Source organism: Aedes aegypti, chromosome 3 (genome assembly GCF_002204515.2).
Source record: "Aedes aegypti strain LVP_AGWG chromosome 3, AaegL5.0 Primary Assembly, whole genome shotgun sequence".
In the NCBI taxonomy this organism is placed as follows: Eukaryota; Metazoa; Arthropoda; class Insecta; order Diptera; family Culicidae; genus Aedes; species Aedes aegypti.
In genome coordinates, this window is record NC_035109.1 from 123,076,164 (window position 1) to 123,103,939 (window position 27,776).

General features: G+C 37.7%; 1 protein-coding gene across 1 annotated transcript; it reads left to right on the forward strand.

The window, feature by feature from the left end:
• Position 1: 1 nt before the first annotated feature.
• Positions 2-27,602, forward strand: LOC5569095 (8-oxo-dGDP phosphatase NUDT18). Its single transcript, XM_001658269.2, has 2 exons — positions 2-328; positions 25,110-27,602. Exon 2 carries the CDS (start codon positions 25,868-25,870, stop codon positions 26,876-26,878), a length of 1,011 nt encoding a protein of 336 aa, XP_001658319.1. The 5' UTR covers positions 2-328; positions 25,110-25,867; the 3' UTR covers positions 26,879-27,602.
• Positions 27,603-27,776: the final 174 nt, after the last annotated feature.

The window sequence follows — 27,776 nt, forward strand, 5'->3', positions numbered from 1 at the left end:
AGCTTGAATGAACCCAAGTAACTTTCATTCATCGCCATCTACGGCACACTAGTGTTTTTGTTTTCGTCGCAAAGTGTCATACTTTCGAGCTGTCTCTTGCAAGTGCAAATTTTAAAATCAGCATTCAGTCAACATAGAAATTGCAGTGCAGTACCATTCCGATTAGCAAGGTTTTACGAATTCATATTTTGAGACGTATCAACAGATATAGGATTGGTATGGTTAATGTCGTCAATATGCAATCGAATGGCATCGTGTAGAAGATTCTATGATGAGATATTTGGAACAGTGTACTGCAATTAAACCATTTAGACCGGATTTGGGCAAGGTGAGTACGATGCACTATTTCGGATGATGTGATCATTATTATTTAGCATGTAGGTATGAAGTGAGTAGAGGTGCAGTTTAAGCTTTCGCAGCCTATAGGGTGTTTGCGTATTGACGGTGAATGACGGCACCGCCGGAATGGTAATTGCACTCCAGAGAGAAGCATGCATTGATGCATTGATGCATTGACGATACATGCACATAAATCCCGCAATAGGCAATATTGATTTTCTCCTTCAATGCACAGCGACTGTGGAACATGCTGACGACTTTTTTATTCAGTAGATACGTGTTTACATATTTGAAAGCAAAATCACGTGAAATTTAATACTAATTATTGTAATTGATTTACTATTTATTATTGTAATTTATATTTTGAAACAAAACTAATATGTGTTAGTATTACATCTCAACAGCCACAGGGCCTATTTATTGCTCTTTAGATACTCTAACAGTTGTCATAATCTGATGAAAGAATCATATAATTCGTAACACGAATTTTTAAGAACATTCCTCGTAGTTGCGCAAAATTTCAGAGACGCTTCTGGACAAAAGCTACGAAGAACTCAATTGGGCATTTATGTAAGAATTTCAGTGATAATTTGCAGAAAAAGTGGATGTTAATTCTAGGTAGTCTTCTTGAACAATATCTTGGTTCACTTGAAGAATTTTTAAGATCATACCTGAAACACTCCTCGTGATATCCAACATAAATTTCATCATATTAGGTATTTTACAATGAATGAAGTTGTTCAAGTTTCCCCAAAATAATTTTAAGTTGAAGATTACACAACAGACTCATCAACGCAGTGCAGAGCACTTTTCGATTGTTGTGCTTTTAAAAAATCGAGGTTTGGCTTTTTAAACTTGGAAAGTTAGGGACTAAAGTCCCGTCGATATAGTTGAACAAAAATCCTCGAGGAACGTTTCGTTACATTCAATAAAAATAAACGCGCAATTTTTAATAGGGTACGACATAAATGCTAATCATTCGATATAAACCAGCACCGATATCAATCAATATAGGAGATCTTTTGAGCTACAGTTGTTGTCTTCAATATTTGAAATGCCAGAAGCCAATAACTAATCCTAAATATGTAAGGCTTTGTATCAACGAAATATCATAACATGCTTCATAAATAAAAATTAGCAAACTGCTTAAAAAATCAAATTTTAACGACTGGGATTTAGTACTGTGCACGACATTATAAGGCTCAAAACGAGCTGTATCACAGAAAACAAGACAAATAACTAATCGTAACTAAATATACATTTCGAATATTTTAAATATTTATGTCAATCATCAGAGAATCGCTCCAATTTCTTCAATTCAAAAAAATATGACATCTATATGCACAAGTATCTCTAAATGCTGAAAAACTTGCAGCTTGTCATCTTTATTCAAAGAAGAGAGGATCGTTTAAAAGTATTCGACCATGCGACTTACGCCCTTATTGTAGCACACGCTTGAATTTGTTTTTCATGGCTACCTAGATAGTCCCTTAGATCGCATTTGCACTAGTTTTGTATTGTAAAACTCGATACCTGGCAAATTCGATGATCAATTCAATATCGAGTTATGGAGAGTGGAATGCAACTAGTTTATATTTTTTAGTACTACACTTCCACGTTTCTGAATAGACAAGATACAAAAAAAGAGATAAAAAAATGTTTTAGGTAAGAGTACCAACGATCCACCACCAATGTTTTTAAAAATCTAAACTGTTGCTTTTTTCCTGGGACTACGATAAGATTTTGGAAAGTAATTCCGTGATGAATCAAAATCCGGACGAGACCATATCCGGACACTCAATTATTATTTATTGATTTACCAATAAAATTTAACAATAATCTAGTTATATGGCCTCGTATCTATAGATTTAAGGCGAAGTAGGCCGTCATTGAAATTTGTACGCGTCGTTGATGATTGTTGCTAATTCATCTCACGATTTCGAATCAAATAAAATCAGTTCGTTTTGCACTGACACAGCTGAAAAAGTATCAGCATACTTTATGCATGTTAGCGCGTACAGTGATACTTTTTCAAGTCAATATAAACTATCAAGACTGAGTTTTATCACTTTAAAATGCAAGCCGAAAAGTTATCATTGTTGCCAAAACGAATGACGGGCTACTTAGCCTTAAACTTATTTTATCGTTTTACAATAATTTTCCATCTAGTATGCTTTGCCATGAAATATTAAAAATGAAAACAAATTCGCAACAATGCCATAAATGGTATTGAATGCAGGTAAAATATGTTCTAATTAAAAATAAAATTGTTAATTATATTATATTATACAGCAAATACATACACACCGGAATAATCATTTTCTAGTAGATTTTACTGAATTTTATATAGATATAGTCAATTTAAATAACGTTGTCCGGATTTTGATTCATGAGTGTCCGGCATATTGATTCACGTGTCCGGGTTTGAGGACAAGAATTGCTTCATTATTTTAACGATTTACTTGCTATTTTTGATATTTTTCTAAAATTTCCTTCATTTTTGTGTAGATGTGGTCCTAAACTAATTGTATTAATATCACACATTAATCATGTGAGAAAATGAGGTCGTGAAAATTGAACTGAAACATTTGGTGCCTCTTAAGCGTCCGGATATTGATGCACCACGATATAGCAAGGAACCTATCGAAAAAAAAATATGGGAAATACATTTTGATGCTTTGTACAGAATTTTTGCATGGCAATATGCTGTGTTATTGCTTTGCAATACAGTTAAACCTCCATGAGTCGATGTTCCATTACTCGATATCGACTCATGGAACCATACTAAAAATCAAATTTCGTGGTTACTATGATGGTCCCCTCAAACAGCTTTCCATAGCATTGCTGTTCCATGACTCGATGGTCCCTTCAATATCGACTCATGGAGGGTTGACTGTATAACGTTTGCCAGAACAGCTAGTGAATATCAAACCTTTTCTGATTCGGATGTAATAAAATAAAAATGCTGTCAATGAAATGGTCGTTTTATTCGTTATCTATCAAGCTAAATCCTGATCGATCTATTCCACTACATAAATATTAAGAAACGTATTCTAAATACCCGCTAAGTATAAGCTGCCAAAAGCATATACATATATGTTTAAAAGTTGTCCTAAGCAAATTAGCACCTCGCTGTGAAGTCATCTAGATGTAACACCCTAAAATACAGAGCATTACTAAAGTGTATCGCTCCTGATTTTCCTATTCACATTCATTAACTAATATCACCTAGATAAAACAAAACTGAAGCTGGTACCTTTTGCGCAAACTGCAACATATGTGCAACAAAAACCGGTTATCGTTTGAAAAACAGACGGCGATGGTGGTGACACCGCCGACATAAGCTTTTGCGTGGTAGGGAGTTTCTTCTTACATAATACACACGCAGAGCCAGGCCATTCAAGCTTACATCATTGTCTCTGCTCCGCACTAAATCAACTATTGATCCAACGGGCGACTCTAAACTTTACCCCGTGATACAGTATTATCCAGTTGAATGCGATTCTATTAACATTTCTTTTAGCAGTTTGACAAATTCTTGACATGTCGATAAGAACATACGAAAATTATGTAGAAATTTAACCCATTACCTCTTGTAATGAACAAAATTAGGACGAATAAAATCCCTATACAAGTGTTCATTACACACTTAATTTATTTCGCCAACCACTTTCTCTGTACTTCCATTGTTCCAAGTAGTTCCCGGGGAATATTCCTAAAAGTTTAATAAAAATAGCGTTAACTGAGCTGACTCGTCTGAATGAATCATTTATAGGCACAAATGTACGCTATAATACAATAAGTTATGTGAATACTTACATGAAGGCGCACTTCCTTTTTCCACGAACGTTTTAAAACATTTCGAGCACATGTTTTTTTTTTGCAGCTCTGTTTTTTCGGTGTTGACAGATGCACTTTGCCGAAATTCAGTAAAAATATTTGTTTGCTGATTGTTTTCGTAAAATATACTGCTTCGCGTTAGAAAATGGGTTAACCAACGTGCGAAGTTCGGTTTTTGACAAACTTCGCCGCGTCGCAAGTCGATTCTCAATAGTGCGCATAATGCACACGGTGAAGGGCATAGATGCGCACTATAGCGAAGTGACTCGCGACGCGGCGAAGTTGGTCAAAAATCGAACTTCGCACGTTGGTTCATCCATTTTTAGTCGCGAAGCAGTATATATTACCGAGTCTCAGTTATCTATGTTATCTACCGATTTTCGTCAAGTTGCATCTGTCAATATCGCTCATCTGTCAAAATTGAACGAGATTTCAGTAAAAATATGTTTTACCGGCTGAATTCGTCATTTAAGTTTACCGAAATGAAATTCTACGATTAAGTGTGTACATCCTGAATTGTCAACAGGGGTTGTCCAATCATTATATAAGGGTTTATAAGGGGTGGCGGGTTTGAGATTTCTTACGCGCCATACAAATAATTTTTATTTTTCATACAAAAATATTAAGTGGGGGGAGAGGGGGGAGGCGAAACCCCGCCAAAATTATCTTACATAAAAAATGGACAGCCCCATATGATATAGGTACCGTAGAACAGTGTAACTTTGACAGCACGGGTAATTTTGATATTGCCGTAACCCCGTTTTATACGGTATGCATTTCTTTCGCACATTTTGAAAATCCTGATTGTGGTCAGTATTTTATATAATTTTATTAAAATTTATTCAAAGCACAAATGTACCCAAACTTAAGAGCACAATTGAACACTTTACTGTACCACCAAACCAAAGCTTTCCTTTCCTCTGGTTGGTTAGCTTTTGGTTGACTAGACGACGATGGGCGAAAGCAAGTTGGACTGTTGGAGAGCTTCCTACCACCACAACTCTTCATAGGCGTCAAATTCTCACTCGTGGATCGTATTAATTCATTTTCGGTGCCACGAAATCCAACCGAGACAGTTCCCCACCCCGAAGAACGTGGCAACGACGACGTCAAACGGGCCAAACCTGTTCCCAGGCTCGCTCATTCAGATTCAAAACAAACACTCTCTAAGTCACCTTGAAATTCCAATCATTCTATCAGATCTTGGTGGATTCGAAGCGATGCGCCTTTTGAAGGGGGTTTTGTGCTATTCATTATTTCGCCACGGGGAAATGTTTTTCATCTGCACCGCTCTTTCGTCGTGCTGGAAATAATACAGTCAGTGACACAAGTTGGTTACTACTACCAAATACTGATTTTCATTCAAAATGCCCAAGTTTGGACTATGTGTCTGAGATTGTGGCTGAAACTTATTGGATTGATGAGATTCAAGCATTTTTGAACCGCTTTCAAACAATCTGTTCTACGAACACTGTTCAGTAAAGTTTTAAAGAATTCGTCACTTCTCGTTAACAGCCTAGTTGTAGAACTCCAATTCAGTCTTAAATAGCTTAGTGAAAATTTAAAAAGTGAAAAAAATAGCATTGCCATTTTTGTGATTAAAAACGGAAATTTCCATGTAACGTTAAACACATGGAGGTATGCAATATACTTTACATAGTTCATTTGATTTTGTTCAAAAAACGACTGAGTTACACTCCCGTGCAAAAGTTTGGGTTCACCCCCTCAAAAACATACAAAAGTGTTCTGTCCATATCTCTGTGATTACAAGTCCAATTCAAACTCTTTAAGCCGCATTCGAAAGGCAAAGAGTTATTCTTACTTCGTATGTATTTTTCCGAAAACATTTTTTTGATTTTGTATACTAAATTTATACTTCAATTTGTAACATTTTTCAAAAAATACACTGAAAAATCATATCTAATTTCCTCGGCATTGGGTCGACCAAAATTTTAAATCAAAGTGTCATTAGAATCGTAATCTTCTATTCTTTGATGAGACACCACGAAATTTTGGCGGAAAAATCTGGAAAGTATTCAAAATCAATGAAACAGTCAGTCAAGTCATCGTGCAAAAGTTTAGGTTCACCCCTCAGTATGATGCAAATCGTGCAAAAGTTTGGGTTCATCTGAGTCACACGTACATCATTTTTGTCAATATCTCTGCCATTTTTCAACCAATTTTAATAGTTTAAAGCTTTTTTGAGCGCAAATAATGGCGCGTACATGATTGGTTTGCGATTTTACAGATTTAAGTAAGATCAGGTGAACCCAAACTTTTGCACGATACACCATACTGAGGGGTGAACCCAAACTTTTGCACGATGTCTTGACTGACTGTTTCATTGATTTTGAATATTTTTCAGATTATTCCGCAAAAAATTCATGAGTGCTCTTCAAAGAATATAAGATTGCGATTCTAAAGACACCTTGTTTTAAAATTTTGGTCGATCCAATGCTGAGGAAATTAGTAATGTTTTTTCAGTGTGTTTTTTGAAAAATGTCACAATTTTAAGTACATATTTAATATGCAAAGTTCAAAGAATGTTTTTGGAAAAATACATACAAAGTAAGAAAAACTCTTTGCCTTTAGAATGCGGCTTAAGAGTTTGAATTGGACGTGTAATCACAAAGATATGGCCTGAACACTTTTGCATGTTTTTTAGGGGGTGAACCCAAACTTATGCACGGGAGTGTATATTGAATCCAATGTCGAAACATGAGAATCAATCGATATCAATCATTTCCAGAAATATAATTTTATACAAATTTGTATACACTTTTAGTAGCGTTTATCATTTTTATTTCAACTTGAAACCCTTTTGTAGGCAATTGTTTCATAAATATAGTACTTTAATGTATAAAGTCTAATTCACGCTCTCTACAAACATAGGGTAGGTGTACCAGTTATGGCCATAGTGGTTCCCTATTTCGCCATACGTGTTAATTTGAATAATTCTACATTTAAAAAGGTTTTGTGTATTTCAGCAGTTAGATATACTATTTAACTTGATGTTGAAACATTCGAAGAGATAAAAAATGTGAAAGTTTTCGAAATTGTGCATATGGCCAAATAGGGAACCACTATGGCCATAACTGGTACAATTTCCCTACTCCAATCCAGTTCCAACTGTAATGATGTCAAAAACTATCAAAATTACCCCGTTTTACGGTATTTTTTTTTAAGTTTCACAGCTTTGTTTAAAGACAAATGTTAATAATCGACAGATTTTATATTTATTTTAAAAATTGCAAATTTTGGGTGGTTGATGCGTTCTGCAAATTTAAGTAACTTCTGATAGTGAATAACATCTCTCAGTTACTTACTTACTTCTTTGAAGAACATTGCAGACAAAATTTCAGCTTATTTGTAGTTTGCCATTCAAATTTCAGCTAGGGAAAACAACAATTGGATACTAACGTTTGTCACTTACTGTAGTTTCTAGGTGCCAGTTCACTTTTTTTTGCAGGAAATGCAATTCAACGGTCCTGCAATTGCACCCATCGAGAAAAGCCATAGTTGAAGCTGTAATAAATATATATCATTAACGTACTCTCGTTGGTATGGCACAATTACTTTGAAATGTAGCTGTTCACAACCATTGCTTGTCGCGATCAGCAGTGTAGAAATTGGATGGCAGATGCACACTTTGTGTCTAAGTAAGTCAATCCGTCGAAAATTTGATGGTAAAATTATGACTTTCACATCGAGACAATTTTCTTCGAGTAGAGTAAGTGGTTTGCAGAAAGGGAAAGCTATAAATCATTTCATCTACATCGGATAACATTAGACTGACGACAATTTTGACATTTCTACTGCTCGTGCTTAAACGATGTCAATTATGGTAAAGATCATACCTCCAATGTTTGAAATGATCTTGATGAAATTTGTCTATGCACACGTCATTTGAGGTTTGTATACCATTTTTCAGTCATCTAGCTCTCTATATTATAGTGTTCTACGAAAAAGTTCACAGTCTCTGCTAAAGTGCAATATTCTTAACTGTAATTTTGCTTAAGACCAAGTTTCGGTTTATAACCTTTGTTGGGCGATTTGTGAAGCTCTGATATTTTTCCATTGCAAAGCATTAAATAAATTGGAACTATCACGCAGAAGACATCAAACGGTTTAAAGTTATCGTGAAGATCTACAATTATTTTGTTCGACGTCGTTATGATGAGACAAGTGTGATTTCACATCTCAAATAAATACAATTCACATAATGATTCGGACACAGAGACCCCAAATCACGATTATAATAAATGCTAACGCAAAAGAGATAAGGTTTCTACATTTCTTTTTGGGTCAATACGTGATGCCTAGTCATACCCTATATGTATGACAAACATGTTGTTTCCCAAAACAATTCATTTCACTTCTGTTCCACTCAATCGCACACCTTTATTTTTTAATTAGCCCACTTATTCATTTTGCTCTCGTTATCAAGCGTGCGCCCGCGGAAGAAGGAAATACCTTGGGCAGCGTGTATGCACAGACAAACAGACGTTGCGCTAAAATTTGATCGTGTTTCCTGTTGGTTTAGTAGATACGATCCTTTGCACTTTACAAGAAAAACATAGTGGTATTAATCTTGACAGTAATGGATGCCGACAACAAAGCTTCAATATGGGGACGGACCTGGTGTAGTGTATCTTACGCCTCTCACGCCGAGGACCTGGGATCGAATCCAATCCCCGAGATAGTCACTAAGGCAGTTCAAAATTCAGGGCAGAGCAGGGCTATAATCCTATATAAAGCTAAATAATAGCAAACAAATTCATGAATATCTCTTCTCCCTTTCGTCGGATTGAATTGCTCTCATAAACAAACTTCCTTATTACAGGGTGGCCAACGAACCGAGAAAAGCGGGAAAAAGACGGGATTTTGAATCCATCCGGAAGAAGACGGAAAAAACGGTGATTTGTGTTTTGTCTGCATTGATGATAATTTGATTCACTGGGCCGGATCCAATTCTTGGCATTTTTGATTCACTTCTGTAGTAGGTTTTTTTCGAAGCTATCGAGTTCATATTTGGCCGCAATGTGTGTCGTATTGGAGTGCTTTTCATTGCAAAGTTTCAGACGATTCGGCTGAGGCCCCACATGCCAAAGTGTATCATGGAAGTGCCCAAGTAGCTCTGCACCCTATGGGCAGTTTTTTCGAACATCATTTTTTTTCTTAGACTTAGAACATGCCTATTGCTTCATTTTCTTGTCAGCTTTGGGATTGCATGTTATTTCAGATGGCATTTCAAGAATTTATGCAGTTTTCAAGTGGTGCTCCTAGCCCTAGTTCCATTTAGATGTCCAATTGTCATAATTCCAGCCTGAAATGCAAATCTTGCTCAATCACATAAATCAAATCTTTTAAGATTGGAATTGAAAGTTGAAAATAGAACAAAAAAACCAAAAAGGAAATTTTAAATGATTTTTAGAGGTTTTCTCAGAGACATTTCTCAAAGATCTTTTGGAGAAATGCTTTTTTAAGATTCTTCAGAGAAATTCCGCAGCAAAGAGATCAATGGAGGTTTTTTTTTCATTAGAACTTATAATTTAACATAATTTAATATAAAATATTTGAAGGAATATGTTGGTGAATCCCTGTATTTCAGTGAGTGGAACTTTTGAAATGTACTTAGAGGAATCCTTAGACAATAGTACTACTTGGAGTATTTTATGAGCACCTAATTTCGGGTGAAATTGATCATTTTTCACTGTTTTCCATGTATGTTTTCTATAATGTTATCAATGCCAAACAACTGAATTCAGGAAAACAAGTACGACGGTAAGCCTCATTGGCTCATGTACCCAAATTTTCATACAGATGTGATTCTAGTGCTGAAAATCTTATTCACAAATAAAAAAATCAAGGGATTCCATTTCGGGGTGAAATAGATCACTTGTCAAAACGATCATTGTTAGCTTTGAAAACAACTCTACATACCTAATTTGGGTACCCTGTATCCAAATATGCTTGCTAAATTCTTAATATTATCATCAAAATTCGTACCAATTTATTCATTTTGTTGTAATAATTGGATTTTTTATAGATATCACAAGATTCCTTCGGAAATTACCTACATTTAGGAGTTTTCTGCGGTATTGTTGAAAATTAATTGTTTATTTTTTCCATAAATTTTGCATTGTTATGAATTTGGCAAGCATATTTGGATTCAGAAGGCCCAAATTAAACGATCATCAAAAACGATCAACTGATGGAACATACACTTCGTAGTTGCAACTCCGTGATCAACCAGGATAGTGATATTGCACAGAGAACCACTCAGATGAAGCTTGGGTTTTTGCTTTTTCCATCTTCAATGTACAATCACACTACCCTTGATATTTTTCGATTGATAATGGCGCCGGCCACGTCCTTATGTCCACCGGGGAGAGGAAAGAAGTTAATTAGTTAGCTGTTGTTACTAGAAAACCGGAGAATCTCCTGCATTTCCCACAGCTACCTTGGAGGTAGGAGTTGTTTTGTTAGTGATGGATGAGGTGACCGTATGGATACCACTGTGGTAAGCGGTTAAGTCGATATATTCTATTCTAGCGATAAATAGAACTGATGATGTTTGCGCCATAATGACGCAGAGAGATAGAGAAAGACAGCTATTAGAAAGAGTGTTACAAATATTTGAAAGGGACGGGCCTGGGATTGAACCCACGATCTTCTGCTTGCAAAGCAGAAGCGATAGCCATTAGACCACCAACCCCGTCTAGGATTCAGGAGGCCCAAATTAAATAAGTAAAGATGGAAACGAAATTTCTTGATTTTTTTTTTTTTTAGAGACGATTTCCAGTACTAAAATAACAACTGTATGAAACTTTTAGTATATAAGCCAATGAGGCTCACCGTCGTACTTGTTTTCCATGGTAAACAGTGAAAAGTGATCAATTTCACCCGAAATTATGGTATAACACTTCATGTCAGAACTTTTTTCGTTGGAATCGAGTACATTTGAAGCTTTATATTCGAATAATAAAATTCGATGGGATTTTAGCATTTTTTAAACCGTTACAAACAATCGGTTCTACGTTCATTATTTGATAAAATTTCAAAGTGTTTGTCACTTATCCCCGACACCTCAGTTATAGAAGAACATGAATCCAGTCACAAATTTCTCAGCGAGTATCATTTTCATAAATTGGAGCCATTTTTCTATTCTATTCTATTCTAAGTGCTTGCACAGCCAATAATGAAAAGCATCCTGGAAATATCGGAACGTCTCCTGATATTTTCTTATCAGTATTAATATTTGCAGCATATCAGTGATATGATACAGATATTAAAATGACCAGGCCCACTGTGCAGACTTCGGTTTGAAGATAATTTGAAAATTTGCGGCGATCAGATTATCAGATTAGAAGAAACGGGGACAACCGTACCAACCGTTCCATTTCAGGGAAAAAGATACAATCGTTGAGAGTGACTTTGCTAAGAATGTTAATGCACACTCCGTCTGTGGTCCTTTTCCGTTTCCTGGGATGGGACATTGGCATTTCTCCCTCATGTCCTGGCTGTAAAGCCTAGTCTACAGCGTCATTACTCGCTCTCTGAAACGAGATGAAAACTCATCCTGTCCTCTCACGCAGCAGTTACTTACTTACTTATTTGGCTTTACATCAATTATCTTGATATAGCCTCGCCAACAATAATTCGCCAATTCACTCGGTTCATGGCCGCTTCTCTCCATCCTCAACTGTGACCCACGCTCTCCAGGTCCTGGTGCACCTGGTCAATCAACCTAGCTTGCTGCGCTCCACGCCTTCTTGTTCCAACCGGATTCGTAGCGAACACCATCTTTACAGGGTTGTTGTCCGGCATTCTTGCAACATGCCCTGCCCAGCATATCCTTCCAGCTTTAGCTACCTTCACGATACTGGGTTCGCCGTAGAGTTAAGCGAGCTCGTGGTTCATCCTTCGCCACTACACGCCGTTCTCCTGTACGCCGCCGAAGATCGTCCTTAGCACGACTTCCGCTGGTGATGCGCCTTCGTATTTCCCGACTAACATTGTTGTCAGTCGTCAACAAGGATCCGAGGTAGACGAACTCGTCCACCACCTCGAAGGTATCTCCGTCTATCGTAACACTGCTTCCTAGGCGGGTCCTGTCGCGCTCAGTTCCGCCAACCAGCATGTACTTTGTTTTCGACGCATTCACCATTAGCCCGACTCTTGTTGCTTCGCGTTTTAGGCGGGTGAACAAATCTGCCACCGTTTCAAATTTTCTCCCAATAATATCCATGTCGTCCGCGAAGCAAACAAATTGTCCGGATCTCGTGAAAATCGTGCCTCGACTGTTAAGTCCGGCTCTCCGCATAACACCTTCAAGCGCAATATTGAACAACAGGCACGAAAGTCCATCGCCCTGTCGTAGTCCCCGCCGAGACTCAAACGAACTGGAGTGTTCGCCCGAGATCTTCACACAGTTTTGCACACCGTCCATCGTTGCTCTGATCAATCTTGTGAGCTTCCCGGGAAAGCTGTTCTCGTCCATGATTTTCCATAGCTCTACGCGGTCGATACTATCGTATGCCGCATTGAAATCGATGAACAAATGGTGCGTAGAGACCTGGTACTCGCGGCATTTCTGGAGGAAAAGATCTGGTCCGTTGTCGAGCGGCCGTCGATGAAACCTGCTTGATAACTTCCCACGAACTCGTTTGCTATAGGTGATAGACGACGGAAGAGAATCTGGGATAGCACTTTGTAGGCGGCGTTTAGGATGGTGATTGCACGATAATTTTCACACTCCAGTTTGTCGCCCTTTTTGTAGATAGGGCATATAACGCCTTGCTTCCACTCCTCCGGTAGTTGTTCGGTTTCCCAGATTCTGACTATCAGCCGATCACGCAGCAGTTATGGATCATTAAAAAGATAGCATCATTTATGGTATTTTGACGAATCAAATTAAATGTCGTGGGAATGTTTATAATGTAACAAAAATATAGAACTAAATTAAAAACGGAAAAATGGATAAAATAATGCAAAAGTACATTTAGTTTCTGAAGAACAGCAAATATTATTGTAAATTTAGAGAATAATTTTATATGAAGGGTAGTTGACAAGTATTCAGTGTAGTGTAGTTCAGTGTTACGAAAAATTGAGGAGAAAACTAAAGATAAGCAGGAACGAACTCATCAAATAACGTTATTGTTGTCTGTTGCCAAAATTACCAAGGATGGAAAAAATTGACTCTAGCGACAAACAATACGGTATTTGAACGGTCTGAGAGGGCCGTCGCGCTAGCAGCAACACGATTTGAAGACCTCACTACGCGCGCGTTGTGCCGATAAATCAAGCATCCGATGCATTGTTTGTCGTGGGACAAAGAGTTTATCGGATGTTGTTACAAGGAGCGATCCAACTCGAATCATGCCGTCTGCTCGCTTTTATTTTTCGCGGAGCTCATGTCAAAATGATTTTAGATCAATAAACAGCATATCCGAATTCAAATCATGAAATTTTGACTAGCGAACAATTAATCGCTAGCACACATGTAGAACGATGCATTATTCGAGGAGCGTAGTTTGTTCCGATATCTTAAAGACAAAAGTTGTTGTTGCTATGATCGCAAGATAAAGAACAACCGCGTTGAATCATTTATTTTGTCATGATCACTAGATTTACATTCTTGAAAATAACTCATCATGTAGGTGTGTTGTAGAACGACCGTATTCAACACTGGCTTTCCACTGTTTTATTTGACATCAGATTCCTGGACAGCTCAACAACAAACAGAACACACGTGAAAGTCTTTATCAGCCGAACCGAAATGGTAGTAAAATCCATCAGCCGAAAGTGGTAAATTTTTTATAAGCACGAGCAAAACACGACTGAGAGAATTTTTCACGTTGGAAACGATCATTCAATAATTTACTGAGCTTTATTCACCCGGTATCTTTGTTCTACAAACAATCAGTTATCGAATGACCACGTGTCACGCACATTTTGTCTGAATCAACCTTTCTCAAACAATCCACTAAATTTTTCACAATGTTTTGGACATAAAGAATCGACTTCCCGTTGCAATCACAGCACGCACGTATTACACAAGAAGTTGAATGCACCATCTGACACCACCTCCAAAATTACCACAGAATCGTGGAAACAGGAGCTTGAGACCACTCATCACAAAACACTATCGATCGCGTTTAAATTCGCATTTCTCATACACTTCCGGGCATTCATATGCTTCTAAAATATCCGCCATTACAAAAAAAAAAAAAACAAAAAAAAACGATTTCCTTCGAATTACAGGGGATAGGCAAAATAATTGAGATAGGCAAAATTTTGCCTAAATTCAAATGCTCATAACTTTATGAAAAATTGATAAAATTGGATGCATCTGGAAGCAGTCGACGGCAAATTTGGTCTACTTTCAGGAACATGCTTGGCCATGCATATTGGCCACTGGACACCGGAGATGTTCAGGATTTTCCGAGGTCATGTCTAAATGTCATTTTTTCTGTCACTTGTATTTTTGTGCGGTGTAAAGTTGGATAGATGTTTACTATTTTACTAGAAACTAGAACTAATAGGATGTCGAATGCCGTCGGACGCATCAAGATTGGTTGGAAATCTTCAGAAATATGACCATTTCCGTAAAATGATTCCGGAAAACATGGTCAGTCATGTGTGTATTTCCAATTATGTAAATATTAACCAGAACTATATCCAAGTGGGCATCAACCTTAAAAATAATGTTTCCAGCAGCATATTCAAAACCATTAGATACGTAGACCACTTGACAGAAGGTTCCAGGTGCCCTGGGGAAAGTGGTCAATTAGGAACATATCTGGAACCATATCAATATGGGCATTAAACTTCATGGTTCTCAAAGCTTATGCTATCCGAAGCATTTCCAGCACCACCGGCTGCCATGACTACTTAATTGTAGGTTCCAGGTGCCCCAGGGGTATTGAGCATGGGGGACTTGAAAATTTGCGTCAAATGATCCACTTATTCCACCATGGTGGGGTAAGTGTATCACCTATAAAGAAAACTCTATTCTCAAAACAAATTTGATGTAATCATGTATAGTAAGCATGATATTATTGTCATTTTTGTTATAAGTGCTATGTTATATATTTTGATAGCATTAAAATTTAAAAAAAAATCAAACGATGTAACTAGAATATTTTGAAGAAAATACATCCATTTTATACACCCGAGTTATACAGAAAAATTGAGCTTTATTCCTAACGATGTTTTCGAAAGACACTCGTAGTTTAAAAATATTAATTACATTTACTTTTGTTCAACAAACTGAAATCTGTTTATTCTATTTATGGAAATATGTATATCATCTGTCTTGAACAATCGATATGGTCAAAAAACGTACGATAATATGAAAGCAGGATAGAGAATTTGTATATTTTGTTTTTTTTTTTGCATTTCAGCTTAGGAAAACCACGAAAAATTGTGTTTGAATTTTTCAATTTTCATTTTTTTTTATGCTAGAAAGGCTGTACAACACTTTTAGGTGGATTAATTGAAATTTTCTCTGATCAATTTGGCAAATTCATTCTAGGAATGAAAAATGTAAAAGGAAAACAACGCTTGATGACACTAAAGCTTATTCAAATCCGCGTAAGTAGTCTGCCAATATTTGATAACAATAGTTGATCCACTTACCCCATCCAATTAAAAAGTGCGGGTAAGTGTACCATGACCAATATATCTGTATTTATTTACAATTATTACATTTTTTCATTGTGATTCAAACAATTGGAACTGAAATGTTCACCATGTGTTGAAAAAACTATTAGTTTTCGATTTTAGGCAGAAATACAATGTTTTTTTTATCGACAAAAAACAACTTTAAAATGAATCAATTTTTGCAGTCAGCCAGTTTGTTTGTGTTAGTGCACGTGTAGATTCAGTTTTGCAGTAGTATCAGTATGTACGTGAGAATATAACCTAAAATTAAGCAAAGGTGTGAAAACATTCGAAATATTTAAATATGTATTCTTTTTTTTTTTTTTTTTTTTAATTTCTTTATTAGTATCATTCCAAACATTACATTCATTATTTCTTATATCTAGGTGTTCTGTGTTATTAGACAACACTATCATCCTAATTTGGTAAAACAAATCTAAGATATTATTAACATTTTGTTAACAACATATTACATTTCATTTGCCGTAGCAGTTCAGATTTTTTGCAGGTGAGTTGATTTCACCTGCTTATAAGAGAAAAAAAAAAAGTTTTTAATATACTTAACCTAACTTAACCTAAACATATAACGCATTAATCGTGGCAATAGAAGATTGTAACGATTTTTGCCTGAAATTATTGATTATTTTATTTGACATTTGTTCCAATGTTTCAACATTGGATATCCTATGTAACTCATTGGTACTATACCAGGGAGGAAGCCTCAGAATCATTTTCAAAATTTTATTTTGAATTCTCTGCAGAGCTTTCTTCCTGGTATTACAACAGCTAGTCCATATTGGTACAGCATACAACATGGCTGGCCTGAAAATTTGTTTGAATATCAAAAGCTTGTTCTTAAGACAAAGTTTTGATTTTCTATTAATAAGAGGATAGAGACATTTTACATATTTGTTACATTTGGCTTGAATGCCCTCAATGTGATTTTTGAAAGTTAAATTCTTATCTAGCATGAGTCCTAGATACTTAACTTCATCTGACCAATTTATTGGAACCCCTCTCATCGTGACAACATGTCTACTTGAAGGTTTCAAATAAAGAGCTTTTGGTTTATGTGGGAATATTATTAGTTGAGTTTTGGAAGCATTAGGAGAAATCTTCCATTTTTGCAAGTATGAAGAAAAAATATCCAAACTTTTTTGCAATCGACTACAGATGACACGCAGGCTTCGTCCTTTGGCGGAGAGGCCTGTGTCATCCGCAAACAAAGATTTTTGACATCCCTGAGGTAACTCAGGTAAGTCAGATGTGAAAATATTGTATAATATTGGTCCCAAAATGCTGCCTTGGGGAACACCAGCTCTTACAGGAAGTCTTTCAGATCTGGAGTTCTGATAATTAACCTGAAGTGTACGATTTGACAGATAACTTTGAATTATTCTAACAATGTATGTTGGAAAATTAAAATTTTTCAATTTAACAATCAAACCTTCATGCCAAACACTGTCGAATGCTTTTTCTATGTCTAGAAGAGCAAGACCAGTAGAGTAGCCTTCAGATTTGTTGGAACGGATCAAATTTGTTACACGTAAAAGTTGATGAGTGGTCGAATGTCCATGGCGGAATCCGAACTGTTCATTGGCAAAAAATGAATTCTCGTTGATGTGGGCCATCATTCTGTTCAAAATAACCTTTTCAAAAAGTTTACTGATGGAGGAAAGCAAACTGATTGGACGATAGCTAGAAGCTTCTGCAGGATTTTTGTCTGGTTTTAAAATTGGAACAACCTTAGCATTTTTCCATTTGTCAGGAAAATATGCTAATTGGAAACATTTGTTAAATATATCAACTAAAAATGATAAGCTACTTTCTGGAAGTTTCTTGATGAGGATGTAGAAAATTCCATCATCGCCAGGAGCTTTCATATTTTTGAATTTTTTAATAATAGTTCTCACTTCTTCCAAATCAGTCTCCCAGGCATTTTCGAAAACGTTCTCTTGATTGAGAATATTTTCGAACTCCTGAGTAACTTCATTTTCAATTGGACTAGTAAGTCCTAAATTAAAATTGTGCGCACTTTCAAACTGCATAGCAAGTTTTTGAGCTTTTTCGCAATTAGTTAGTAATAATTTGTTTTCCTCTTTCAATGCCGGTATAGGCTTCTGAGGTTTTTTCAAGATTTTAGATAATTTCCAAAAGGGCTTAGAGCCGGGGTCCAATTGAGAAATTTTATTTTCAAAATTTTTGTTTCTTAAATCTGCAAAACGTTTCTTGATTTCATTCTGCAAATCCTGCCATATAATTTTCATAGCAGGATCACGAGTGCGTTGAAATTGCCTTCTCCTCACGTTTTTAAGACGGATCAAGAGTTTAAGATCATCGTCTATAATCACGGATTCAAATTTTACTTCACATTTTGGAATTGCAATGTTTCTGGCTTCAACAATGGAATTTGTTAAAGTTTCAAGAGCATTGTCAATATCAATTTTAGTTTCTAAAGAAATGTTAACATCAAGATTAGAGTCAACATACGTTTCATATATATTCCAGTCGGCTCGTAAATAATTGAAAGTGGAGCTGATAGGATTGAGAATCGCTTCATGCGATATTTGAAATGTAACAGGGACATGATCAGAATCAAAATCAGCATGAGTAACTAATTGGCTACAAAGATGACTAGAGTCGGTTAAGACCAAGTCAATCGTAGATGGATTTCTAGAAGAGGAAAAACATGTAGGGCTATCAGGGTATTTTATTGAGAAATATCCTGAAGAGCACTCATCAAATAAAATTCTGCCGTTGGAATTACTTTGAGAATTATTCCATGACCGATGTTTGGCATTAAAGTCACCAATGATAAAAAATTTTGACTTATTGCGAGTTAATTTTCGCAAGTCAGTTTGAAGCCAATTAACTTGCTGTCCAGAGCATTGAAAAGGCAAATAGGCAGCTATGAAAGTATATTTACCAAACTGTGTTTCAACAGAAACACCTAAAGTTTCAAAAACTTTAGTTTCAAATGACGAAAATAGTTGATGTTTTATACGCCTATGAATGATGATTGCAACTCCCCCACATGCCCCATCAAGTCGATCATTACGATAAACAAAAAAGTTAGGATCTTTTTTAAATTTGGATCCAGGTTTTAAATAAGTTTCGGTAATAACTGCTATATGCACGTTATTAGCTGTAAGAAAATTAAACAGCTCGTCCTCTTTACCATTCAGAGAACGAGCATTCCAATTTAAAATATTTAAATTATTATTTGGATCCATTAGAAAAACGTAATCCAATAACAATTTTATTTGTAAATTTTACACCTACTTGGACTGCTTCAGTCATAGTGGTGGCTTTGAACATTGCATCAATCATTAGATTCAATTGTTCAGTTAGAAAATTAAAATCAGAGGCAGACATATCATCTGATGATTTCCCATTGGAATTTTCGGTAGACGAAGAAGCGGGGTAGGAGTTACCTGTGGCGGTAGGGTTTTTTCCATTTGATTTGAAACAAGTAGAATGGGTACTCATGGAACGAACAGGGGAAGAGTTCAAATTACCTGCTACGATATCGGCAAAGGATTTACCGTGGGTAGATACATTCGAAATTGAAAGATTCGAACGGCTACCCGACGGATTAAAATTTGTTTGTGAATGAGCATGATTATGATCTTCCTGGTGGGTATGATTCCTAATCAAGCGATCGTTAACTGAAAAATGAGCATTGTTCGATACTCTACCAGGCAAATTCCGGAAACGACCGTTATCGTAACGGATATTATCCTTCATCTGCTTGGCACGAGCCTCAACGACTTTTTTGCGTGAAATGCATTCCCAAAAGTTAGCTTTGTGAGGGCCCTTGCAATTGGCGCATTGAAATTTTCTGGTATCTTCTTTCACAGGACAGTCGTCCTTAGCGTGAGAAGAACCTCCGCAAATCATGCATTTAGCATCCATGCGACAATTTTTTGTACCATGACCCCACTTTTGGCACCGACGGCACTGAGTGGGGTTCTGGTAATTTCCTCCAGGTTTCTGGAAATGTTCCCACGTCACACGGACATCGAACATAAGTTTAGCTTTTTCTAAAGCTTTAATATTATTTAGTTCTTTTTTGTTAAAGTGAACTAAATAATATTCTTGAGAAAGCCCTTTCCGAACAATGCCAGATTGGGTTCTCTTTTTCATAATGATTACTTGGACTGGGGAAAATCCAAGTAAATCATTTATTCCATTTTTTATCTCTTCAGGTGACTTATAGTCACTTGAGAGACCTTTCAAGACGACTTTGAACAAACGTTCAGTTTTGTCGTCATAAGTAAAAAATTTGTGCTTCTTCTCTTCAAGATATCTGAGAAGAAGTTCGCGATCTTTAAGAGTTTCCGGCAAAACGCGACAGTCTCCTTTCTTTGCGATTTGGAAGGAAACCTTGATTCCCCTAATGGAGTTCAAGATCTCCTGCCTAAATCCCCCAAATTCGGAACAACTGACCACGATAGGCGGCACTCTTTGCTTCCTCACTTGAATCAAAGAGCCTGGGCTAGAGGCTGCTTCGATTTGGTGTTCGGAAAATTTGTCTAGAGCATCGAACTGATTGCTCATTTCAATACAATTATTCATTACACCCTTGGAAGAAACTTCGCATTCCGGGGAAGCGTCCTTTCTTCCATTCTTGCCACGTGTAGTGACAGTTTTAAAACCCACTTTTTTGGAAGGAAGTAGTGAATTCAGAGATTCACCCTTCCTTTTGTTAGTTGTTGATACCATGTTTAGTTAATAAACGAGAAAGACGTGACCTTCGAGAGGTTTTTTCCCTAGACGGTGTCCAAGAAGGATTACCACCGCTAGCTTTCGCCAACGGGTCCAACGAAAAATCGAAGGCACGGGTCCAAACAAGGATCGTAAAGGGATCAATAGTAGAAAAAATAGTACTGAAAAGTACTGTTTAAGTAGCACTGAAAAGTACCGTTTTTAATTTTAGCACTGAAAAGTACTGTTTGTGTAGCACTGAAAAGTACTGTTTTATTGCTTTAGGTAGTTTTTAAGAAAACTTCCAAGAGCAGAGAGAATTCGTGTACGCACAGCACGAAGGTACGATGCGCACTGAAATATGTATTCTTATTACGGACAAATGATCCACTTACCCCACTGCTACACTTCCCCCACGGTACCTTACCTACAGCGGGAATTTGCTGGTTGGAACACGATTGCCTTCCAGCTAGCGAATCCGACTCGAACAGCTGGTGACATTACTGCAGACTCACGCATCTGGAGAGCAAATCGTCACGAAACGCACATATACATGCGCATTTGTTCTATATATGGAGACTTCAATGCGACGATGCTCTCAGACGTCAAAGCCCTGCATTATAATATTAGTTAAAATTCATTGCTGACCCGCATAATTAGAACTATTTTCTTATTCAAATTTATAATTTGCCCATAATGATGACAAATCCTGAAAATTGAAAAACAGTTGGTTGAATAATTGAATATCAATTACACTGTTCGACAAAAAAAAGTCGATCTGAATGCACAGAGACCGGACACCCCGGGCTTGAAAGTATAAAAATAAACAAAAATAATGGCGTTTTCAGAATGTTCGTGTCTGCCCCAGGTCATTTTTAAAATATACTTGAACTTTTTGCATTTTTTATTAAAAAATCTAATCTAATCAATAAACCGACACAGTGTTTTATATTCAGGACAGCGGAATTCATGCTCCATATAATGTTTTCAACTTTAAATACAATATGAAGAGTTGTAATAAGATTTGCAGGGAGCTCTCCGCCCTTTTTTTTGTACCCTCCCCATTTTAAAGTATCGCAAATGATGGAATATTTCTCGCGTTCAGTATTATACGGGCGTAACTGCAGTAATCGATTTCTCTTCATCGATTTTCTCTTTAGCTAATTACTTGGCCGGGCGACTGTTTTCGACTGCTATTTTTGACTCAGTAGAAAGTATTCATCGTACTTCATCGTACTGAACTTTAAAATGTTTCGAAAATCGATTGAATTTCGTATACTAATACAAAGAGAAAATCGACGAAGAGAAATCGATCATTGTAGATACGCCTGTATGATACTCAACGCGAGATTTGATATACAGGGGGTTGTCAAAATAACAAACACACAGGGAGAGGCAAAAATTGGGCCAACTTTGGAATGCTGTAACTTTGACAAAGATTGACCGATTTCAATTCTTTAAGAAGTAATGGACGGGTCAACTAATCTAGTTTTGAGGTGCATCCATGGAGATGAACTATGACCACCAGATACTGGTGATAATCCGGATTTCCGGACGCATGTCTTATGCAGTAAAATTATGACGTGTTTTTAGCAAAGGTCTCGGCTAAAAATCAAAATTTTACTACACATGAAGATAGAAGATCAAATTCTGAAGCGATTGGTGCGCCAAGTATTAAGATCGGTCCAGAAACAACCCGGAATCGGTGCCGGTAGTGGATCGGAATTGGGATCAAACAATTTATTCACTCAAAATAGGGTTTCAATGCTAGTAATGGACCCCTTAGTAGCTGAAATTCATTCTAGACGCTTTTCCGCAATGATATCTCAGACGGATATACGTTTTGTGGAGTCTAACAACAAATTCAATGTCTTTACTTCATAGTACGTCTATGAAACATACAAAATCATTCGATTTTTCCAGCGAAATATGCATTTGAAAAACTGTTGTCCGAATGCCTATTATGGACCCTCCCGGGGTCCATAATAGGATTGTTTACAAATTTGACGTTGCGTATTATGGACCCTCCATTTGATTCCCATGTAATCCGGCTCGCTGCCGACGAGCCTATTATGGACCCACCTGGAAATGCGTATTATGGACCCTCTTGTGTGGTTTCATTTACAAAACTGTTCAAATATCTGTATTTATGCGTCTCAAACCAAATATTTTGCCTGAAACTGCTGACTAACAATGTAATCGAAGTTCCCCCGGTGGATTTTCATAGGAATTAAGTTGCTTTGAGTGATATTTTTATGTTTTTCTGTAGGGGGTCCATAATACGCAAAGGGTCCATAACCGGCATCGACTCCCTATGTCGCGCAATATTGTTTTCTCTCTAGCTTATCATAAAATACCCTATTATAAATTGAAAATGAGTCTTGTACAGATTTTGCCACTCATGCTACCGCCAAGTGCCCAGGGGGAACCTTGCATAGGGGACATTTCGATTTTGACACCAAAGCATATCATGCGACGACTCATTCTTCATATCTTGTCGTAAATAGGGCAACTGTAGACTCAAAATGGATAGTTGACTACAGTGACTACTTCCGGGACCACCGGATGTCCCCGAGGGAACCTGTAATTAGGGACAATTGAAATTGAACTCCAATACATATCGTGCGACGGTTCATTTTTCATGTCTCGTGCTAAATAGGGCTATTGTATACCTAAAATGGATAATTGACTACAGTGGCCACAATATTTAAATATACACATTGAGTCAACAGTTGCCCTATTTACGACAAGACATGAAGAACAAACTGTCGCATGATATGCACATATCGTGCGACGGTTCATTTTTCATGTCTCGTGCTAAATAGGACTATTGTAGACCTAAAATGTAACCTGTAATTAGGGACAATTGAAATTGAACTCCAATACATATCGTGCGACGGTTCATTTTTCATGTCTCGTGCTAAATAGGGCTATTGTAGACCTAAAATGGATAATTGACTACAGTGGCCACAATATTTAAATATACACATTGAGTCAACAGTTGCCCTATTTACGACAAGACATGAAGAACAAACTGTCGCATGATATGTTTTGATGTAAAAATCGAAATGTTTATTATGCGGAATAAATAGAAATTAAAAATTAAATGACTTACATAGCGGCGCAGCCGAAAATTTTTTCATTGGCAAGATTTTGTGTTACAAAAAGGACATATTTTACTGTTTCGGAATAATTTCTCTGAGTCTAGACGAAATTCCCTGAGAATTCCAGGTTTTTTCCAGGTTGAATGAGCCATTTTACGAGACGTTTCGGAACAGCTGATCGCCGCAACGGCGTCAATTGACAGGAGACCTGGGATTAAATCCAGCGTGATTTTCAATAACGCCTCATCTTACCAAACGAGGACATGGAGAATATACAAAAATGAGATCCAAAAATGTTCGTTACTGCAACATTACACCTAGTTATTGTATCAGCTACCTCTTTGTTACCCATATTGCACATAAAAAAGCACTTTTGTGATCAGAAATACCTATTTTAAAAAATTTTCTCCATTTAAGTTTTCGCCTGGATGAAAAGCTACGCTAGAAATTCGCACAGTCATCAACCATCATCATCGCGAAAACTGACGCCGATGATTGAAAAATCCCAGGTCTCCTGTCATTTGACCAGGCTTCGTAAAATGGCTTATAATATTATATTCCCTGATAATTCCAGGTTTTCCAGGTTTTTCCAGGTAGTAGACACCCTGGCTCAGACGTCAAAGCCCTGAATTATAATATTAGTTAAAATTCAATGCTGACCCGCATAATTAGAACTAATTTCTTATTCAAATTTATAATTTGCCCATAATGATGACATATCCTGAAAAATCCAGTGATGCCTGCAGAACAGCCCAATAATTATAGCCAAAGTTTTACAACTCATTCAAAAATCAATAACTAATTACTGAGGCGTCCGATTTAAAAACGGTCTTCGGCAAAGTTGTAGCTGATGAATGTATCTCACAGTATCAACGTAGATCTAATCCCCAAGAGCACATGGGAAAACACTATGACCGATTGAATGAATTGCTTGCTTTTCCCATAGTATTTCCCATATAAACTTTGAAGGGCTTGTGCAGTCTCAATTTTCATCCAAATGAGCTCAAATTTTGGGAGCACACTCAGAATTTGATCTAGAATCGAATGAGCGGTGTGGAGCAAAAACGAGTTTTTGAACCACTCTAGTGTATATATAGTCTAAAGACTGTGTTTAGTTATCGTTTTTGTGCGAAGCTCGCGATATCACTTTTGAGTTCTCTTGCTCCACCCACACCCTGACGGAAATCCTGATAAATTTGATTGCAGGGTTGGAGTAGTACAAAATTGATTTACTACGAATCTGCTCTTCCATTCACTGATAGTGCCAAAACGAACGTAGATTGCCCAATCAATTTAAAAATTCATGATATTTTTGTAACATACTATAGTACGTCTGTTTCTCTGTGATCTATCTATAGAGCTGACTTGAGAAACCGATGGCACATCAAGATATTAATTTTCTCTTCTGTGTTTCCTTTTGTTTCTTTTCTTCCTCGCCGAAAAAAAATACAGACCAGTGCACACTTTTAGCCACAAGTGAGGAGGCCGCCGCCAAACCGAAGAGATCGAAAAAAGAACCGTTAGCAGTCAGCGATCGCGCCTCGACGCAGCTTCCATCACAACCCACGGGGGCGCTGTCGTGCTGAGCATCATCATCATCGCCGAACCCAAAGCTGAGGATCCGCTCCAGGGAGAATTTGGGTGGTAAACCAGAAAGAAAAATGCAAGATAATTGGTGAAGAGACACCGCTTAGTGGTCGAACGCAAAGCTTTGGACCGTGACTGCCCAAGAAAAGGTGAATGAATCTCACCTGAAGCAAAGCTTTTCTCCTGTACACGCGGAACACGATTCAAAGAAGAAATACCTCAAAACAGAGCCCTGTATGTGGACCTTCTTTTTTTGGAGTGACAACGACCAAGAGCTGGTCCATTGAGAGAGTAGCGAGTTCACGATCGATCGACCACAACTTGTTTTGCTTGTGTAGTCTCGTACATTCCTCGCGGCGGTGGAGTAGCGATCGCGTAGTTGCGCGGTTTCAGTCTCGTTTCAAAATTCCATCGATCAACAGCAGGGCTCCAACGCTGCACTGTGGGAGGATGGTTGTTTGCTGGTGCCTTTAGACGCAAAGCTTTCGAATTCCTAATTGACTTACGCCAGGGCAAGATCGTGAAATCTGGTTGCGCGGCTCGCGGGTGTTTTGGACGACGGATATGCTCGTTTGAAGAGTGTTAGGGGTGATTCAGAATTAGATGATTTAAACGAGATTAGAATGGAGAATAACCTGATTCGTGTATTGGAGGGGCAGTATCTGGACGAGTTAACCAGTGAATTGTGTGACTTTTCTTTGGAAGAGCAGAATGCAGCTACTGAGGCGCAAGGCGTCAAACCTCTTGCTTCGTCGGATTACGTGCCGATTGTGGGCAAAAGTGTGACCTATGTAGTTGCTTGCGTGATCGTCAACGATAGAAATGAAGTGCTGATGATGCAGGAAGCAAAGGAATCCTGTGCAGGGAAGTGGTATCTCCCTGCAGGTCGTATGGAACCCGGTGAAACGATCATGGAAGCTGGCATGAGGGAAGTTCTGGAGGAAACAGGCCTTAAAGTGGATATAACAACTCTACTGGCAGTGGAATCGGCTGGTGGTACGTGGTTCAGATTTGTACTAACAGGTCGGGTGGCAGGTGGCGAACTCAAAACGCCATCTCAAGCAGATCAGGAATCCATTCAAGCCAAGTGGGTTGGTAATCTTGACGAACTGAATCTTCGCGCCAACGACATTATCCCCATCATAGACTTGGCACGAAACCACAAACGACGTGTTCCCAAAGACCCGAACTGGCACAAGGATATCCTCCCTGCCAGAAAAGCGCATTACAAAAACTATCTTCGGGTAGTAGTGGCCATCAAGAACAAAACCACCAACCAGGTCTACATTCTACTGAGTGAAAAAACCGCCTATCATTTTCCTACTGTGGAGATCCATCCTGGTCGCAGCATTCACTCGACCCTTAAGAAGTTCATGATTGAACTCTTCGGAGCAGACCTGCCTCAACATCGACCGCATGGAGTCCTCAGCGTCGAACATCACACCACTCGATCGCAACCCAACCCTACGGATGGAATCTGCCTGACCCTGTTGGTCATTTGCAGGCCCTCGATCGAAAGTGTGTCCCTAATTGGCAAATGTATCTGGCACGAACTCAACAAGGAACTCAGTGCCAGGCTGGCGATGACCGTAGCGGCTAAAAATTCCACACTTTTAATGCATGTCGTACGATAGTGGAATAGGTAATTGGCGTGTCAACGCCGATCGAAGCCGCGCGACTGCCGCCAGGTGTGATCGCGAATGCGTGAAAAAATGACAAATTTCTTTTTTCGGAACGATCGACGAATCTCGAGAAACGGCACGCGGAAAGTACCGTTTTCTGCCAGCCAAGAAGTGCATTGATTGTTGTCTTAAGTGTATAGCTTTAGTGGAACTACTTGATCAACCAAGTGAGTTTGGAGAAGAGAATACTCAGAGGGTCGTATAAACTGGCGATCATTTTTGTTTTGTTTCGCGCGCGCTCGGAATCTCAATTCGATTAGAGACGACACGGATGGATGTTTCGCTACTTGTGTTTTAATTTTGCATTTTTCGCGTATAGCATAAGCCGACAGAAATGGGAGAAACAAAGAGTGGGCTGCCCAAAAAAATGCAAGAAAGTGGAAAATGAAAAATGGAAACTAGCAAATTGCCATCTTTCAGAGGCATCGTACATTCAGTGGAAATCGGAGTCGCGAAAAATGGGAGAAAAGAAACCATGTGAAACAAAACACAAACGAATTATGTTACACCGAAATATAGACGGAGATGAGAGTAGATAGCCCGGATTAACTAGAAAACGGGAGCAATTCATTATTAATATTTAAAGAGCTTTAGCTTTAGGAATATGAATGCCAATTTGTAAAAACTCATTTTAAAGAATCTAATAAATAATATATTGTGGTGCAGCTAAAAAATATATTATAAGTCTTCATCATTAGTATTGAGAATGCTTTGTCTAATAGAGTAAATCAACTGTTTATGACGAAGAGAACGAAGCCGCCGAAAATACAACGAGTCACCCTATTTAGTAATGTTACAAATATACTTTATGTATTATTCTGCACAATCACAATAACAATAGATCAAACAA